The 18986-nt window shown below is 38.4% G+C and overlaps 1 protein-coding gene across 2 annotated transcripts in view; it reads left to right on the top strand.

Annotated features, from left to right (window-relative positions):
- PRKD1 (protein kinase D1) overlaps window positions 1–2744 on the top strand; it is a 116928-nt gene extending 114184 nt beyond the window's left edge. For both annotated transcript variants that reach the window (XM_015631592.3, XM_015631591.3), the window contains one exon: window positions 1736–2744. In XM_015631592.3, coding sequence (XP_015487078.1) covers window positions 1736–1954 — 219 coding nt within the window. In that variant the 3' untranslated portion in view covers window positions 1955–2744. The remainder of the gene's footprint in view (window positions 1–1735) is intronic.
- Window positions 2745–18986: the final 16242 nt, after the last annotated feature.

Raw genomic sequence — 18986 nt, 5'->3', positions numbered from 1 at the left:
AAACTAGTGAAGTTGTGTGCTTGTCAGGAAAATACATTAAACACAATCAACTGAATTCTTCAACTAAAAACCAAGATGTAAGGAATTTTTAAGATGCTAGCAGTCTCTGCCTTGTGCTCACTATATGATATGGTAATTTTTTTAAAATCCTGGCAGCAGCCAAATCACTGCAAGTTTAAGGCCTAAGACAGAGCAGGGAGGAGCCAGGGCCTGTCCCAGCATCCCCAGCCAAGGAGCAGGGAAGCCTGGAGACAGCCCAGGCCAGGGCATTGGGTCCCTCCCTGGAGAAGAGGACAGGCTGAGGCCAGACAGGTGCATCTGCCTGTTGGATCTCCCAAGTGAGCTTGGTTTGCATCTAGGAAAGCAATCATGGCACAGGCATGATGTAGACCAGATGCATAATCCTCAATCCCAAAGGAATCTTTATCAAAGCAGAAAACTGAGTCCTACTTTGGTAGATGGTGACCTCCTGGTATAGGAGGAAAAGGGCTGTAATCGCCCATGCTGCACCCTAACTTTCCCAGGAACATTTACCTGGAGCTTGCATTCTTCCTCTCAGATTTCCTGTCCCTCACTAGTTTTTTCATCCAAGACTGCTCTTCTCCCTTGCAACCACTGCAGAACGCATTTGCTTGAGTCTTTGGGGACCAGAAGTGTCTGGGCTAAGGTCTGCAGCAAGGAGGCTGGCTGTCTCACCTGACAGGACAGGGTCCTTTTCCTCTATATCCACTTTTATTGCTGGTGTAGTAGTGAGTGGAGGTGAACTAAGGCGAGGCAGTTCAGCAGCAGCTCTAGCACCAGGGATGGGATGATTCTCTGTCTAGAAGAGTCCTATCTTGCAGGCTAAGGTAAGATAGCAGTGGTTATTTTTCCTTACAGGGCAGTGAGACTTAGTGGTGTTCTCTGAGAGGATGACTCTTAAGAAATGGGCCAAAGTATATGAGATACTGAAGATGAAAGCTTTATGCATTTACTCTGTTTGGGCTTTCTGGTGCTTTGGCTATGTGGTTAGGATTGTGCCTTAGGCTGAGACAAGATGAAGGAGAAAAAAGAAAATTGGACATGAGGAGATCATGAGGAGAGATTAGTCTGCATGAGGCTAGGATTGGCTCTATTGCTATAGCTTCATGCATGCTTTGGGTGGGAATAAGAAAAGAAAATGTTAAACTTGTGTACTTTGGACAGATGAGAGGCTGCAGTGCATGATGGTCTAAACAGCATCTAACTTCCAGCCTTATATTTGACTGTCAACAGTCAACAGAGCTCCAAACTACCTTAATGTTTAGATGTGTACGTTTCTTTGAGCAAACCAGTAATTGCCCAGATTTGGAAAAGGAGTTTTTTCTAGCCCCAGCTGAATTTGTGGTCTGCATCATTATCCTGAGATGCAAACTCAACTGTCTTGACTGATACAGATGACTAGAATTTACATGTATGATTTAAGCATGTTTCTTCTTCCTTATTCATCTTGCAGCTAGAGTGAGGAATTGCTTTACCACCACACCTCAGTTAGATATTATGGCAATCTATAAATACATATAAAAAATCTATAAATACATTTTGCAAAACAACCTCTAACATCTCAATACTATACTTTTGACAATTTAATAAAATTAATTTATCAAAAATCCTCTAGAGATGAAATTTTTATCCTTAGGCAGATTTCACATTTATATGTTATAAGATTTTTCCATTCTAGAGCAAATCTAAAGGTAATACTCTTACTCTTTTTCAGGACTACCAAACCTGGCTAGATTTAAGGGAACTGGAATGTAAAATGGGGGAACGTTACATCACCCATGAAAGTGATGACTCCCGGTGGGAACAGTATTCCGAGGAACATGGATTGCAGTATCCAGCACACCTTATCAGTCCAAGTGCTAACCATAACGAAAACACCAAGCTAGAAGAAACAGAAATGAAAGCCCTCAGTGAGCGTGTCAGCATCCTTTAAGTTGCATCCCCCTATAATCTGTCAAAACACTGTGGAATTAATAAATACATACGGTCAGGTTTAACGTTTGCCTTGCAGAACTGCCATTATTTTCTGTCAGATGGGAACAAAGCTGTTATGCTGTTACACTGTTGATATATCTGAGTTGCCAAGACAAATCAACAGAAACATTTTTGTGTGACCAACTGTGTTGTATTTACAAAAGTTCCCAGAAACACTAAACTTGTTATTGTGAATGATTCATGTTGTATTTAATGTATTAAAACCTGTCTCCACGGTGCCTTTGCAAACTAGTGTTTTTCTTACTTGAGCCTCATTTTGGTAAGAGAGAACTTTCCCGTGAAGATCTCGGGGGTTTTTTGTGCATCGTTAGTATTGTAATTGTAAGCAAACTCTTGAAGAGTAGATTATAACTGCTGTTCTGTGAACAACTTCTACCATTTGGATAAAAGCTTTATTTAGTGTTCTAAAAATAGAAAAGGCAAAAAATAATGATTTGCATAGAATTGTACAGTTTCAAATCAGATAACCTGTGTGTGTGTATTTGTGTGTTTGTGTATATAGATACACATGCACACAGTATAACTTCCTCTTAAGCCTAAATGCCTTAGTAAAATATAAACCGCAGTATGTCAGTTGTATTTCCCCTTTTCTTAAAATATTCTTCTCTATTATGAATATTCTCTAATATGTACATTCAGCAGCTAAATAACATGTTGACTTTGTGTATGTTTTCAATAAAAGTCTTGTTTAAATAAGTTCATTGATTAAACTTTCTATTTGAAGCAGACCTGGAGTGGCATCAGAAGTATGTAGAATAAACTGATTCATTTTTAAGAAGACAGTGTGGAGTTAGGTGGGAAAATGCAGCTGGGTAACTTCTGTACCTATCACACATATTTTATAAGAATCTAAGCAGAGTGGTTTTGTTTGGTCAGTTTTGAAACATGCTGAGGTAGTGGGGAAGTTGAGGATGCATTAAAGGCATTTTAGTCTCTTGAGAATTGTGTTGCTTCTGCTTTTCCACTGAGTTCCACTGAACTGACAATGTATTGCAGATCTCTGCTTTCCTGAAAACTTTAAAGATACTGATTGTTTCTAAATTATTAGACTACCAATGCTAAGCCATTTAGTTTTAACAGCGAGAGACATTCAGGCTGCACTATAAAAACCTGTGACAGAGTAACTTACTGAAAACCTGAAATTTACACCTGGTCTATCTTGGAAAAAAACCAGTTCATACACAGGTATTGAAGACTGAGGTTAAAAATGTAAAGATACATTGGATGAGAGGCAGAAGCACGCAAAGAGCTAATTTAATATATATATTATTATATAATTATTAATATAATATATTGATATTAATATAATAAGAGCCACATGAGGTAGAGCTCCACTGCTCAAATATTACTTTTATGTTACAGTCATGAGCTTTTCAGTAGATAAATCCATTCTTTCATTGAAGAAGAGCTTTGTCCTGAGAAAATTTTTGCCAGATACATAACATCACTAAAGCCAGAATTTTTCCTCTCTATTTTGCACCTCTGCTGGATATTTAGTATGTACTATAGAGGAAATGAAGAAAAGGCACCTCTATTCAAACAAACAAACAAAAAATTCTAGAAAATTAAAAAGTATTATGAAAAATTATTTATAAATCTCCTCCTTCCTCCCCACTTTCTTTCCCTACTCCCACTTCCAAAAAACCCAAAACCCTTTTCCACTTAAGGTCTCTCATAATCATGGCCTTTTAACGTATTCTGAAGCAGCTCTTGTTGGGCAAGGTCAAATGTGTCAGCTATTCTGACATGCTATATTTTCTGCCATTTCTATACTTTCAGTCAGGATGTTCCTACAAGACTAAAATTTGGCTAATCATTGGCCATTGTTTATTTTTCTTTCAGCCTTAAGCTGAATCATCAATTGAAAATTGTAAAGTAAAACATAAATAAACATGTATATACAGTAAACATGTATGAAAATAGGCTGATTATCAAATTTTCTGTCAGTAAAAGTGTATGTGCTTGAGTATATTTAAAAGTCAACTTACAGGTGCACTGGTTGACTCATGGATATAGAAAGATTATATAAATTCCATGCTATGAGGACTCCAGGGGTCAAGTCAAATAAACTAACTTTTCTAAAAGGAAACTAGGAGAATTACCAGAGTCATAAAGACTTTGTTCAGATGCATCACTTTAAGAAACTTGTGCTAATGTTCATTGCTTCTCAAAAAAATAATCTGCCATTAGCCAATATAATACATTAAAAATTTCCCTGCTGCTGTTCAAAAATATTACACTGTGAAATTTGAACTGTTTGCATTTCAGCCAGATGAATTCACTGATTCCTAACTTGTAACCTAAATGGAAATTTGCTCTTCCAGACACATCAGCATCAAAGTGTACTGAAGCAAATCTGGGGTTGTGTTGCCCTGTATCATTTTCCTTTGTTTTTCATACTCAGGAAAAAGGAATGGTAAGGTACTCTGTGGCAGTATTTCCATGTCCTTTACCATTTTCCATTAGGCTAACACATTCCTGCACATTCATCATAGAAGCAAAACCAACAGTGGTTATGCTGCATTTAAGTGTTGACCTGAGGCTCTGTTGATGGTATTTCCTTTTCTGCTGCACCATATCCTATGCATATCCACCACATGTGTACTGGTAATCATATGTCAAATATTTTGACATATTTATGTTAAAACTTAGCTGTGGAGTACATAGAAGTATCCAACGCATACTTGGAAGTCAGAATTTCTGATTTACATCAAGTTGCCATTTTCACTTCTACAATCCTTGGTAGTTCAGAAACAGTTTATCCAGTGTCTTGTCCACTTCAATTAAAACAAGATGAGCAAAAGTATGCATTTGTGCAGTTTGTGCAGCTCAAGTATAATGCACCTGCTCAGCCACGTCTCCATCCATCCATCCATCCATCCATCCATCCATCCATCCATCCATCCATCCATCCATCCATCCATCCAATTTTCACATCATAGGATTGAAGAATTCCCATCAGTATGCCTTTTTCTCCCATTGTCTCAGATATGTATCAGACCTCCTTATTCTCATTTTAGTAGGCTCTCTTCGAAACCAGTTAGATATTCTACTTTCTGTGTTTTTCATCCTCCCTCCTCTTGCCCTTCTACACCTCACTCCTGAAAAGCCTTCCTAGAGTTTCACCTCTCCAGGGGTAAGAAAATAGCAAATCCTGTTCTCATGTCAAGGCAATAGCTATATCTTTTTTGTCTTAATAAGAGTCTTTTTTGTTTGGGAGTTTATTTGTTTTACGTTATTGGATAAACCAACACCTCTTCTGCACACCTGAATGATGAAGTCATAGATGTGATAGGGAAAATGCTAACAAGCTGGTACAGATACTTGACATCCTTTCAGATAGGGGAGAAAAGCTTCAGTCCATAAGACTGGGAAAAAGATCACACTTAGGTAATTATGGATTATGGTTCAGTACTATTCAGCTAGGTGTAACAACATATTGGCATCCTGGACTTAGCTAAACTTTCCACTTTCACAGAGAAACTAGTTAGGTCTTTTTCCCCCTAGAAAAATAGGTCATAAGGTATTAAACAAAGGAAGTCAGACACATACCGCACTGGTCACCTTCTGCCTCACCAGACCTGTGGCATCTACTAAAATCTCATATTCATGGGGTTTCCCATGGGAAAGAACTCAACCAAATCAAATGTAAACCAGAGGAACTCTCTTGATAGATCAAGCACTTTCCAGTGGTGACAAATTTGACATGTGAGTGGGATTCAATTTCACCTTGTTTTTTGTTTACCTTGTTTCTAGCAACTGGAGTGAGTCAATGCTGAAATTGGAGTCTACCGGGTGAGCTCATATTTGTCTGTGCTTCTTGATGGATAACTGCTTTATTTTGGTGAAGAACAGGGAGCACACATAAGAAGTGTAACCTATTTTGCTGCCTTACTAAGAACATACACAAACTTTAACATCAGCTGTTCTCATATAAGAATTTAATGTAAGTCTACTTCCGTTTCAGACTGAAAACTTACTCTTTTGAAAGGTTCCATGAAATGAAATGAAATGTTTTGCATGGGCATCCAAACACTAAGTCCCTAAACTAAGGGAATCTATCTCTTCTGTGAGTCTGGAGAACCTGAGGCCTTACTGCAGAAGTCTGCCAGGCAGGGTGCCAACCAGGGGAGCTACAAGGAAAACAGGCATGATGAAAATGTGCCTTTAAGGCAAATGCCAAAATCTGTAAGCATGTGTGTGCTGCCAAAGTTTGACAAAAATTGGCAGATCCCGTTGAAGTATTGCTATCAAGAAAAACTATTTTTCAATATAAATTTATGATACATTTGCCAATTATAACTTAAATAGTTTTCTGTATAACTTCCAAGATTAATAGTGACTTATTGGTAATGACCTCTGACACTTTTAACAGGGACTGTTTTTTCAGAGAGTCCTAATAACTACCCTGTGGAAAGGAACTAGATGTTACGGTTCCCCTGTTGACTTAGGCATATAAAAACATGAGTTATTTGAGCAGTTAGGTCACTGAATTTAATACATGGAAACTTAACTGACATATTCTTAAAAAAAAATAAAAATTGACTTGAGGGACCTGGCTCACATTTACCAAGTAAACAGCTGCAGCAGTTTAAGATGTTACTGTCTCAGCCTCCAGCTGTTTGTTACTGGCCTTATAACAGTGCAAAAATAGAATATTTCAACTCTTCTGGCTGACTCTCAGAAGAATCTAAGCACAGTTTTTATCTTAATGTTTAAGTTAATTTGTCCAGTTGTGAATTAGAGCTGTGATGCTTTGTTCTGCCAGCTCTGGCATCTGGAAAAGGAGCAGGAAGGATAGTGAGTGCATTCTGCTGCTGTAGCTGAGTTTCCCAGAAGTCACAGGTCAGAGTGCTTAATTGTATTACTCAAAAGTGAATTATGCTTGCAAGCGTGAATCCCTGAGGATTTCTAGGTGTTTCAGGCTTCCTGATTTCTTCTGAAATGGGATTTAAGGTCTTCAGAGACTAATTAGGCACTGGTCAGGTTTCTAAGCTTGCCACTTTTGTGCATGGCATTGTACCTCTATGCTTACCACAGATGACCACTACATGTTATGAATAGGATTCTTAAGAAAAACAAGAATTAAGGTGATTTTAAAAGCCCATATTCATGTAAAATGTATGTATCCACAGGCTTTACTCTGTCATCTGCCAAGTGGAAGTACACTCAAGAATATGCATGGCACTAAGTGGTGAAAAGTTAGAGTAGGCATTTGGCTCACAGCTCCAGACTGAAAAACCTCTAATAGGCAAAATGAGACCTACTAGTAAAGCATAATGACTGTAGTTTTTTCTTAGGGAAATAAGGAGATCTAAATAAGGAGCACTTTAAATATTCCTGGATTAAACTTGACTTCCCCTTTATCCTAATGGGAAGTTTTGCACATCAAAGTTCCATCTGGAAAATGGGCCAGTTCAAGATTAACTGCTTTTACTCTGATAATGGCCTTTTCATATTCATTGTGGTCTGAAAACAGCCTCTCTTGGCTAAAAGCTGTAGATGTATGTATATGCATATACACTAACATTAAAGTTGGAAGGGTTCCTACTAAACAAACAAAGAGTCATTGGAAAGTATTTATTTAAAGCTCAAATACCCCTTCTCAGAGCTCAGTAAAACATGAAGGAAAAATTCCACAGCCTGTTGCTTTCAAGATCACTGCGTTTCAGGAAATTCAGAGGCAGTTTTAGGATTAGGAAGCTGAATGCATACATAGAAATTGGGAAGAGCACAAAGCAAAACTGTTAGGTATCCAGTATACCTGTTCTCCTTTTTGCAACAATTGAGATGCACAAGGTTTTCACATATTCTAAAAATTTATGACTATTAGCCCCTTGCCTGTGAAAAAGAATACAACTGTTTGAGCTTCACAGCTGTGGTAACATAGGTTTGCTTGCATGAACTGGCTTGCTCTGAACAAGCTCACATTAATAAAAAGTCAGTCTCAGTACCAAGAGTACCTACACAGACAGATATTATCTTGACATATATTAGTCTTCTTATGGATTACTGACACTTGGAAAATGCAATATTCAAAAATATGCAGGAATGTACAATATTCTCAGGCAGCTCCTCATTATGTTTCTATATTTAACTACATTTGTAGATGGTGAACTGACAAGGTAAATGAATGACTAGGGCACAGAGAGCAGTAACCTTGAACCCAAAGCCAATAAAAGGCAGGCATACTAAGTGATATATTCTCACATTTCCAGTTAACTTAGATGCATCCAAAGACCCTTAGATGAGGGGTTCTGTGGGAAGCAAAGGGTATGCTGCCTCCAGAAAATGTGAATTATAATCCATTTACAAAAAATCTCTTTGTCAAACATTTGAAGTACCCGTAAGTACAGAGACTCCCTGTAACTACAACCACAATTTCCTCAGAGCTCACAGTGTCTGGAGGCCGACTGCCGAATGAAGGCACAACTCTTGAAGTCCTAATGACAGGCACTAGTTAGTCATGGCAGATCCATGGATTTCCAGCCTTCTTTAGCACAAATCTCTCAGCACATTGCTAGCAAAGTACTGTGACAAAGTAGAATATAGTTTCATAGTACATTAGATTAAACTTCACCTCTGCATATCCTGTCTCTGGGCAAAATATGGAGCTCGAGGTAGTAAAGAATGCACACACAAAGAGATGTGTCTGCCAATGATTAGTGACAGCAGTAAAATCCTTCACAGTACTATATGAAAAAGAAGCCTGGTTGCATGACATAGTTTACTTTTTTGATCAAGAGCACAGAAGTGTCAGTGACAATACTAGAAATATAATTTCTTCTGTGTGTTGTTTCCCAGCCTTCCAGACAAAACCGACCTTGTTCATCCCTGAAAGCATCTTGTGACTGGGCTCCAGTTCCTGGGGCAGGGGACACTCCCTGCCCTTCCTTTAAAAGCCCCTGGGCTTTGCCCTTGCTCAAGCCCTTGCAGTGTTTCATCTCACAGACCCACTGTTCCCACATTTACTGTAGATCTGCTACACGCTTTTGCTTTGAGGAGGCTCAGGCAGCTTTTGGATTGAAGAAAGGAGACTGTCTTCCAGCTTTTCCACTCTTAAAGCAGACAGCACATGAAGACAGTAACTCCATGACTCTGGGAAGGACACAACAGAGTGTAGGCAAGGTACTGCAGAAGATGCAGGACTAGTATTATAAATGCTGCAATATTCTGCATGCTTAATAACTCTCCTATCACACATATTTAAATCTCGATTCACATATTCCCTGTCTAATTTGTTTTGAACAGACTTATTCATGTATTCATAGCCTTAAGGGTGATGAAATTAATTTATTACTCTCAATAATCCTCTCTCAATATTTGTAGTCTTTTGTTGGCTAAGCCGGGGCTTTTACCAGTAAAATTATATTGGCACAGCTTCTGAAGTAGGCATATTTGTATGAGCACAAAAGTATCTTATAACTATAGTGGTTCAATCCCTACTCATACAAAAATAGATATACAAGTATGACTAGATCCAGACAATATTATCACTTGAACTAAATTCTCATAAGTAGCCCAACTTCACTGTTCAGACAAAGCCTTAGCCTCCTCTTTCAAATCGCTTTGCCAAGTAGCTGTCATCATTTTATGATGCAAACAACCATGCATTTGCCTGAAACCACCAAAGCAATCTCTTTTGAGCCAAGTGGGTAATATCACAATTCTAAATTGAACTCAAACCAGTGATCAAAGACAAAAATGCCAGGGCATTGCCAATTTTCTGAGCCATCCATGTTAGCTTATGTTGTCTGATTTGCATGATAATTGTCAAATAAGAGGCTGTGTGATTTTACTCCATTACCAATAAATTTTCATATTTTGGGGTTTCTGAGGTGTGGGGTTTTTTGATTTTTTTTTTTTTTAATTTTTTTTTTTTTTTTTAGTAGATAGGTACCAACAACTTCTTATCCCCAGCCCACCGCAGACTTTAACTTCAGCAGGGTGTCACTGGGCAGGGAGCTGCTCTCGGCGGAGCGGGGATGCTCCCGCCGCGCTCGGCGCCAGCCCCGCAGCGCAGCCCGGGCCAGCCTCGCCACCTCCTGGCCAGCCCCGGCACCGACCGCAGCCCCGCTCCCAGCCCTCCTCGCAAAGCCCGGGGCGCAGAGGAAGGGTGTGAATGCCAGCCCACAGGGATGTTTTTAATGTGAAAACGCAGTAATTCACCTTAAGGTAGGTACTAAGCCTCCTCGTGTCTGATGTCAGAATGTTTGGGAGTTTGCGCTGCTGCTAATTACTCTGTGTATCAGAACAATAAGGTTCCCCCTTGCCTGCCATTTGCATAAAAAAGCTGTAAGTTCTTTTTAAATATGGAAGCAGACGCCCACTGCTAGAAATGGATATAGTGCTTCTGGCAGCTTCTAGTCAGCAGAGGTCATGGAGCAGTGCTGCCAAAGTAACTTAGAGGCAGCCACTTCCGACTAAATTAGAAAATAATGCTGCATAGGAAGATGGCTGAATGTCCCACTTTCACCTCCAAAGCGTGAATCCCCAAGACAATAGTAAGATACATTAATTGAAATGATTAGCAGTTTAATTCATAATTAATGTTGGGTGAAGAGTGGCTATGAAGCCATAAAAAGCTTAGCTTGCATTAAAAAAAACTTTAAACAATTTGAATATAAAAAGGGTTCTAAAAGTTACTTAGAAAAGTTGGGCAAATAAAAAATGTGCTCATGAGTAAAAATTATTCTGGTTTAATTCCATCCAGAGAAGGCAAACACAATATTTTTCTCTCTAGATCAAAATTATTTTTTTTTAAATAAAGAAGCATATTTGGAAAGGCAAGTTAAAAAAACACAGCTAAACCATAATGAAATACACTTGGGAATATAAAAAGAAAGGTAGAATATTCAACGACCTACAAGTAGTTGGGAGCTGGTTATTGCTCTTAGAGCTCTTTTACCTGGTTACACTTTTTACTTATTGATACTCTTCCTGTTCAGTCCCACATCTCTTTTGCTTTCAAACTCTCCAATATCTGGCATCTAATACGTATTGAAAATGTTGACAGTTTACTTTGTTATTTACCATTCTGATTGTAATGTCTCCCTAAGCATGTTTTGAAGTCTTCAGCTATTTTTGCAGAACTAGATACCCAGCTGTATCAAGTATTTTAATGTGTAGCTCACATCTGTCTATCATTAGAGTTCCCCAAATAAAAATTTTGCCACTTACGTAATTTGACCTTTCCCAGTAGATGTGCAGTTCACTTCTCCATTCCCTTGCAAATTGTTTTGCTATAATCCACACACTACCTGTGGTAGCATTTTCCCTACTTCTTTTACTGCCATTTCAGCTTGTCTGCACATTAGGCCTCACATGGTAATAGAAACAGTCTCTCTTCTTTTGGAATATATTTCAGCATGATTCTCATGGGACAGCTCTCAAAACTCACCATGGTTGTGTTCCTTTCAGAATTTATTGAATAAGACCTACTTCCAGCAAAGCCTTTCTGCTGGAGAGAATTTACCTTGTCAGGGGAAACTAGTCACAGGCTGAAAGTGACCAGTTTGGTACTGGATTACCTTTGCATCTCCTTCTCTTTGGCTTGGAACATTGAGAGGATGGCAACAGGATGGAAGCATGGAAAAACATAGGCAAATAGGTGGCAAATTAAAATTTGAGACTGCTTCCCTCCAGTCAAAAAGACAGAGATTTCGGCTGATTAAACTTAGGAGCATGATAACACTGTTCAAGTACAAGATAGAGTAAGTTGAGTTGTGCCTTCTGAGCATACAAGAGCGAAGGAAAACAGATATTACATAGAAATGGAATAATTCATTGAAATGGGAACAGTGAAGTCCTTACACAGAACACATATTCATTCCTGCTTGTAAGTGGAGGTTACCCACACATCCAGAAGGGTTTGTTTCTGCAAAGGTAGCTGACCTGTCATTCTACAGAAAGTTGTGTATCAAATCTAAGGACAGTAAAAGCCAAATTCACCTTCACTAAGAAATATTCCAGTTTACAGGCACTATGTCACAAATTACCTACTGTGTGGTTCTGAACTTTATAGTATATAAGCCCTTTGCAAACTTCATATATCTTTACAAAAGTCATGTGAAGATTAAACTGCCATCACTCCTGTTACATATTCTTTCTGTTAGAAGCACTGAGATACATCTCAGTTAAGCATCTTTTTTCCCCAGTCTGGCAGAAACAGAACAGAAAAGAACTAGAGAAAACAAATTTGCAGTATATTTGCCACAACATAGCTGTACTAATCCTTCTGTACCAGTGAAAGAAGTTACTAAGTTCAGGAAAACAGATTTCCCCAGATTTTCCAGTATCATGGAATTAGATCCATTATTTGTATATTTCACTTATTCCACTGTGATATCTTAGTATTTCTGAGTTCAACCACACTTTATTCCTTAGATCTGAAAAATGAGCCCTTGCAAGGCCCTGGACACAGCATTCAAACATTACTAGTCCCACTCGAAATCTCAAGTCATATTTCTTATTTATTTAGGCATGCCATCAGCCTCTTCCAGAGTTCCTTTGTTTGTCAAATATTCTTAACCCTCTCTGAATTGCACTATTGCTTCCCCAAAATGTGGTGGCTTAGGACCTGCATAGGTATACAAACTCATTGCTTTCTGTCAGTATCATCTAACTTGATTTTATATTGTTTGATACTTAGAGAAGAAATAAATGAAAGCAACTTGAGAAAAAAAAAAAATATTTTCCAAAAGCACTGGGTCTATATCCTGAAAGTTCTATTCCAAAATACACTGTTGTTTAACAAAAGCTTATTTCCTATTTGAATATTGCTTATGAAATAAGAAAACAGACATTAGCAGACAAAGCTATCTAAGTTACTTTGTTTACCTCTCTTCAGAGCTATGGTATTAAACAAGAATGTGTAAGAAATTTACCGGGGTAAGGATTATCTTAGCAAATTGCTACCAGGAGATGGCACCATTAACAAAATAATTTGAGTGCCACGTATTAAGTTCCTCTCGACCACCTCTATGTCTGAGTGCTTTGGCAATTCCAGGTGTTATTTGAGTGTGATCCTGTGTATCATTTAGCCAGGCAATCCTCGCATGCCACTCACCCCAGGCGTGGTGAGAGGGTCCTGCCCACTGCATCACTGCTGACTTTTTGCTCCTACTGGCAGATCAGGACTTAACAAACACAGGAAGAGGCTAGGAGATACTGGGCAATATTTTCCTCTCTGATAAGTATATACTGATTTGGAAATAGGATTGAGGGGATATAGTGGTATAATATATATCCATATGTAATAGGTTTGGGGCTTTATTTATGTATTTTTAAATTTTATTTTATTCTGTCATATATAGGCTGCCACTAACTTGCATGAAGACCCACATGCAGTGTCAGAGAAGGGCCGATGTGGACTAGCTCAAATCACAGCTGCAAGAGCCAAATGCAAATACTTAAACACTCCTTCCCAGAGGCTGAAGGTATGACATTATTTGTCATCCTTCCAATGTCTCTAAAGGATAGGATTAAATGATTTTATATTTACATGCCTGCAGGGAATGCAACTTAAGATAACAAGAATATAAAAGCTTTGAGACCTTACCCTACCATGCTCTGAGACCATCCCTGTGGTTGAACTGGTTCTGTGAAAGGTGAAGGAAAGATTTTGGTTGATGACAACAATGTCAGAATTTCACCTGTTAACTGCAGACGAACTGGAGCTTTGCACTCACACAGCTTGCAGGATCAAATCCCCAGTGTGACAGGAAGCAAAATATTTGCCATGTGTTTCATTTCAGTTTTAAGCACTTCAGGTTTTGAATCCTCTTGGTTAAGTAATTGATGTTTGAATGCCCTGTCTCCTGCTTGGTATTTTAAAATAAACCTTGCTACAGCACAGATTATGAATCAAAGCAGCTGCTGAAGCTGAAAGTGTACTTAAGCAGCAAGATGGCTCTTTGTGAATCATAGTAACTAGTCTTACATATATTACTTCAGCATCCAGGGAGCTAAATTTCATGTACTTTGGTTTAAAAATTCATTATATAGATCTGGTGTTTACAGATTTTTTTTTTTGTCTCCCCCATCGCTTCCTGCCAAAAAAACAATGAACTAAAAAAAATCCCTTGTAATCAATATCTGTTGTCAAACTTGGATTTCTCATATGCCACAGCATATGAGATTATGAATAAATCTTTTGTCTTCTGCAAATACAACAAGAAGCCATCACGAATCAATTTTTACAAGCATTCCAGTAAGCTGTTTGTAAGACAGTTGAACTCTGTCATAGAATCCCCTCCAGGCATGGTTAAAACACCTATGTTATTGCTTGTTCATTGGTTGCATGGTGAACTTTTAGAGGGCTGAATAAAGAAAAGAAAACATTTGACTTTCTAATGGGTTAGGGCAGGAGCTGTGTGTATGTTTCACTGTTGAGAAACCAGGCCATGAAAACATAGAGGGGGGCAATCAATTTCTCTGCATTAAAAATCATGATGAAAATGCTGTTGTAAGACTGGACACCATTTTCTTGAAGTGTGCAAGTGCCCTTGTAAAATCTAGGTACAAACCCTTCAGTTCTCTACTAAAACAGAAAAGGAGATGATTCTCCTCCTCTCCTCAGCCCTGGTGAGGCCATGTCTGGAGTACTGGGTGTCCAGTTCTGTGCTCCCCTGATGAAAGACATGGAGCTCCTGGAGAGGGTCCAGCAGAGGCTACAAAAAGCTGTCAAGGGACTAGAGCATCCTTGTTATGAAGAAAGGCTCAGGGGCTGGGCCTGTTTAGCCTGAAGTGGAGAATGCTGAGAAGAGATCTTATCAATGCACGGGAATATCTTAAGAGCAGGTGTCAGAAGAATGGGGCAGACCCTTTTCAATGGTGCCCAGCAACAGAACAAGGCACAATAGGCACAGGAAGTTCTGTCATGAACATGAAGAAAAACTTCTTTACATTGAAGGTGACAGAGCACTGGGACAGATTGTCCAGAGGTGCTGTGGAGCCTCCTCCTCTGGACACATTCAAAATCTCCCTGGAGGTGGTCCTGTGCAACCTGTTCTGTGTGAATCTGCTCTAGCAGGAGGATTGAACTAGATGACCTCCAGAGCTTCCTTTCAGCCCCAACCATGCTATGATTCTGTGAAATAAGAAATTATAGAAGCCATTGCTCAAGATACACGAAACCAATCAGGAAGTATAATACAAGGAGCATAATAATTGAAAATAAATACAAGGCACTGAAAACAAATAAATGTAGAGACCATCTAACATTAAGAATTGTACATAGTCTTTGTAATCACCCAGAACTCAGAATGCATTTTTTGTCCTAGCCAAAAGTAGCACACAGAATGGTCCTGAGCTGCTTGGAGTCATTAAAAAATGTTATAGTATTAATCAGTCTTTCTACTACACAGTGATGAGCTACAACAGCCCTTGTCTTTCCTAGCTTATAATCTTTTGAAGTTTACTAAACCTTGTTCTCTGAGCTTCAGCAAACCTCACTACATGTTCTGAAAAGCTCTAATAAGCTGCATCCCCTAAAAAGCTGTATTTAGTGTAAAATATACCTTACTGCACACATTCATGGCAAAAGACAATGGAGTTGGAGCTCTCTGTATACGCACTGGGTTTATCTGCATTTCTGTTTGCATTTCAACAAACAGAGAATAATGCTCAAAAACATTTGAGAAAATAAGGTGGTTTTTTTTCCCCTGCCTATCACTTTCACCAGAATTATTCTTTGATTATTACCTCAATTTAAATGAATAAGGGAGGGTACAAGTTACATTGTCGAAAGCAGGGCCAGGTATAGTTCTTCATTTCTACTGGCCATTCATCTGAATGTCATGAGGGAATCCAGCCACTGAATGCCTGAATGTTTGGAGTCTCTGGAACTGATGGGAAGCCTGATCACTGCCCTTTAACCTTCTGGCCTCTTGGCTTACTCTTAGATTCCCCCAGAAAAGCTGAACCTTGCTGTTCAACTTCCTATCCCAGCAGTAAATTCAAACTCCATTGTTACCTAAAGTCCTAGAATCTCTCTGAAAAGTGAGCTCTCTGCTTAACAATTTAACCCTTCAAGTGCTGAATCAATGATGAGATCAAAGTCCACTGGAACAAAAGTTTTGTCCTCCTTTTTTAAAATCAGATTGGTTTTTACTTGATACAATGGAGGAGATTATAAAGTTCTGGAAAAAGAACAAATATCCTAAAAGTAATGTCATTTTTTTTTATTTACATGTTCCTATTTATGAAAATCTTGGAAATTCATGTGTCTTCAGGAAGATGGGGAAAGGCTCTGTGTCTTCCCTCACAGAATGCTTCACCAGCTCCAAGCTTCTCATGACACCTGCTTCAATTTGTGAGAAAACTGCTATCAAGTAAGCATTCCACAGGTAAAACACCTAGAGCTTATAGTTGTAGGTCTTGTGTCTGCAGTCCCTAGAATAAAAGTAGAAGAGTGAAAGTAGGGAAACACATTTTAGACTTGAAAACAAGGTGGATTTTGCAATCTGATGTGATTATGTTTACATTCTGGAAACTATGCATTGATAGATTCACACATTATGTGTATTTTTCCAAGGAGAATATGGAATTAATAAAACACTCCATCAAAGCAGCAAATAATTATAACTAGACAAGTCAAACTGAATATTGTGTTGCATACTAAAAAAGATGGAAGGGTTGTGAAACAACTAGGGCAACCTTGCTATGAAAAGACTTCACTGTGTTAGCTGGAGTTAAGATGGAGCAGAGAAGCAGTAGTGTGCAGAAAGTGCAAAAGCAAGGAGGTAGATTCTCGATGAGAAATCCAGTGAACAACAGGACAAAAGAAAAAGGACCAGGATTTTAGAGACAATTGGGTTTTTTCTTACTCCAGAAAAAGTGATACATATAGCCACTCTAATTTCTACATGCTACATGTAGAATCTTGTCCTAGTTATCTTCCCTATCAAATGCAAAACATTTTGTTTCAATATTGTAGAAAGAACTGCAAGCCCTCCATCCTCATTGAGAGGCAGGAAGTTGTTTGGTACAGTAGCTATGGAACAACTCTTTTCAATGAACTTCAGGCATTAACTTTTGTCTGATTCATTTTTTTGTCCTCATATTTCTGTTTTAGAGTTGATTAGAGGAGAGAAAGAAAAAGAGAAATATTCCACATGCTGCAATAGAGCTGCACTTCTGCTGACCCTGATCTTCAGGTCCAACAAAGAAATCAGCTGTGCTCTCAATCATCCCCCAAGCTGAAAGCACTTACTTCCAAGAGCTTCAGTCTAAAAAATCAGCTAACCAACAAACAGACAAACAAACAAAACATTTGCTGGTGGACTATTTTTCAATTAGCTCTCGGTCTCTGTAGTTCTGGCCAGAACCTGATTTGGAGACCAATCTAACAATCACAAAAGTAGTGTAGTAGTACTACAACAGTACTACAGTACACAATAGTAGTGTAAGTCGTACCTGAAAGCCATTGAGGCACACTTTGATTCCAGGCTTTACAAAGACACACTTTGAGGCACATTTCCTTGTACTCCAGACATTTACCAACAAGCCTACTCAGCTCAGTTTCTCTCTAATTTTAGTGAATTGTCACTAGTGCTGCTCCTTGCTTGTATTTTGATGTAAACTTTAATCTGCAAAAGTTTAAGTCCATCTGCCCATACAAGGTTACAAAACCCCATGACTTTAAACAGAGCTGCCTAAAAATAACAGAACTGGGGTAATGTTGAAAGGCTTTCCTCTCTCCTTCCTGCCCAATTCACTGAGAGAAACTGAGGACTGTTTTGAAAAGGAGATCACCAACATCTAGAAATCTGGAATTACAGGTTAAATCTCAGCAGGGTTCACTCAACTCATCATCCTTCCAAAGTACCTAATGCAAGTAAACATGGGGCATCAGGATGAAACCTTGAAATAGGAACACCTGCCAGCACTAAGTTAAAATATCTCCTAAGAGTTGAGCCATAGCCAAGTACTCTGCTGGTGGTCCTGGGAAAATTTTCCCTTTCAAATTTCACAGTCTGGGTAAAGGACCTTCTCCCTTGTAGGAGTCTGTATGAATGTAGCTCTTGGAAGCTGTAAATAAAAATAATCAAATATTCAACATCCAAACAGCTTTTTATGCAGAATTGTGTTTTCAAGTGTTGAGTACCCTTCCAGAAAAAAAAGTCAAACCACAAACAAAAAAACAACCAAGACAAATAAACCAAAATTCTATGAGAGTTTAACAAACTTATGTTTTTCAGACAGATTTAAAAAAAAAAAATAAAAATTTCCAAGACCAAAAGTTGAGGCCTAAAACCCTACAGTTTTTGACAAGCAGTACTTTTAGTTAGTTTTCTGATTGCTTTAATCAAAGTAGGCAAGCCAGTTCATTAAAAAGGTCAAGATCATGAAAGGCATATATTGTATATCTGATAAATATCTTACATATACACAAATTGAATATTAGGAAGAAAAACTATTCATTGAAAGTGTGGCCAAGCATTGTAATGCTTCCACCAGGGAAATGGTGGAGTTACTATCTGAGGAAGTGTCCAAAAGACATGTACATTTGTCACTAAAAGACTTGGTTTTGTGGTACACTCGGCAGTGTTAGTGGTTGGACTTGAGATCTTGGACATCTTTTCCATCTTTAAAGATTCTATGACATAATTTTTCCTAGTTATTTGAAATGTGGATGACAAAACACATATTTCTAGCCAGTGTTGTAGTGGGACAATAAAATGTCATTTTCCCCCAAAGTTTGCCAACAGGATAAAATTAGAGGTGAGAAAAATTAAAACCTTTGATGATATTGGATCCAAATTATCAAAATCATTGACCTCTTCCAGATAGTTCAGGTCTGAATAGCTTCCAGAGAAGTGATGCATTCTTGTTTTCACAAGGTTCCACAGCTGTATTTTTTTTTCAAAGTACAAAGAAAAGCATAGAAAAGAAAAGCCAAACCGCTGGGACAATCATTCTTCTAAAACTGGATTAAAATTGCTAGAGCAATCAAACAAATTGTAATT

The sequence above is a fragment of the Parus major genome, chromosome 5 (genome assembly GCF_001522545.3).
Source record: "Parus major isolate Abel chromosome 5, Parus_major1.1, whole genome shotgun sequence".
NCBI lineage: Eukaryota > Metazoa > Chordata > Aves > Passeriformes > Paridae > Parus > Parus major.
Note: the sequence above shows the minus strand (reverse complement) of the source record. Positions and strands in the feature narration are given on the sequence as shown.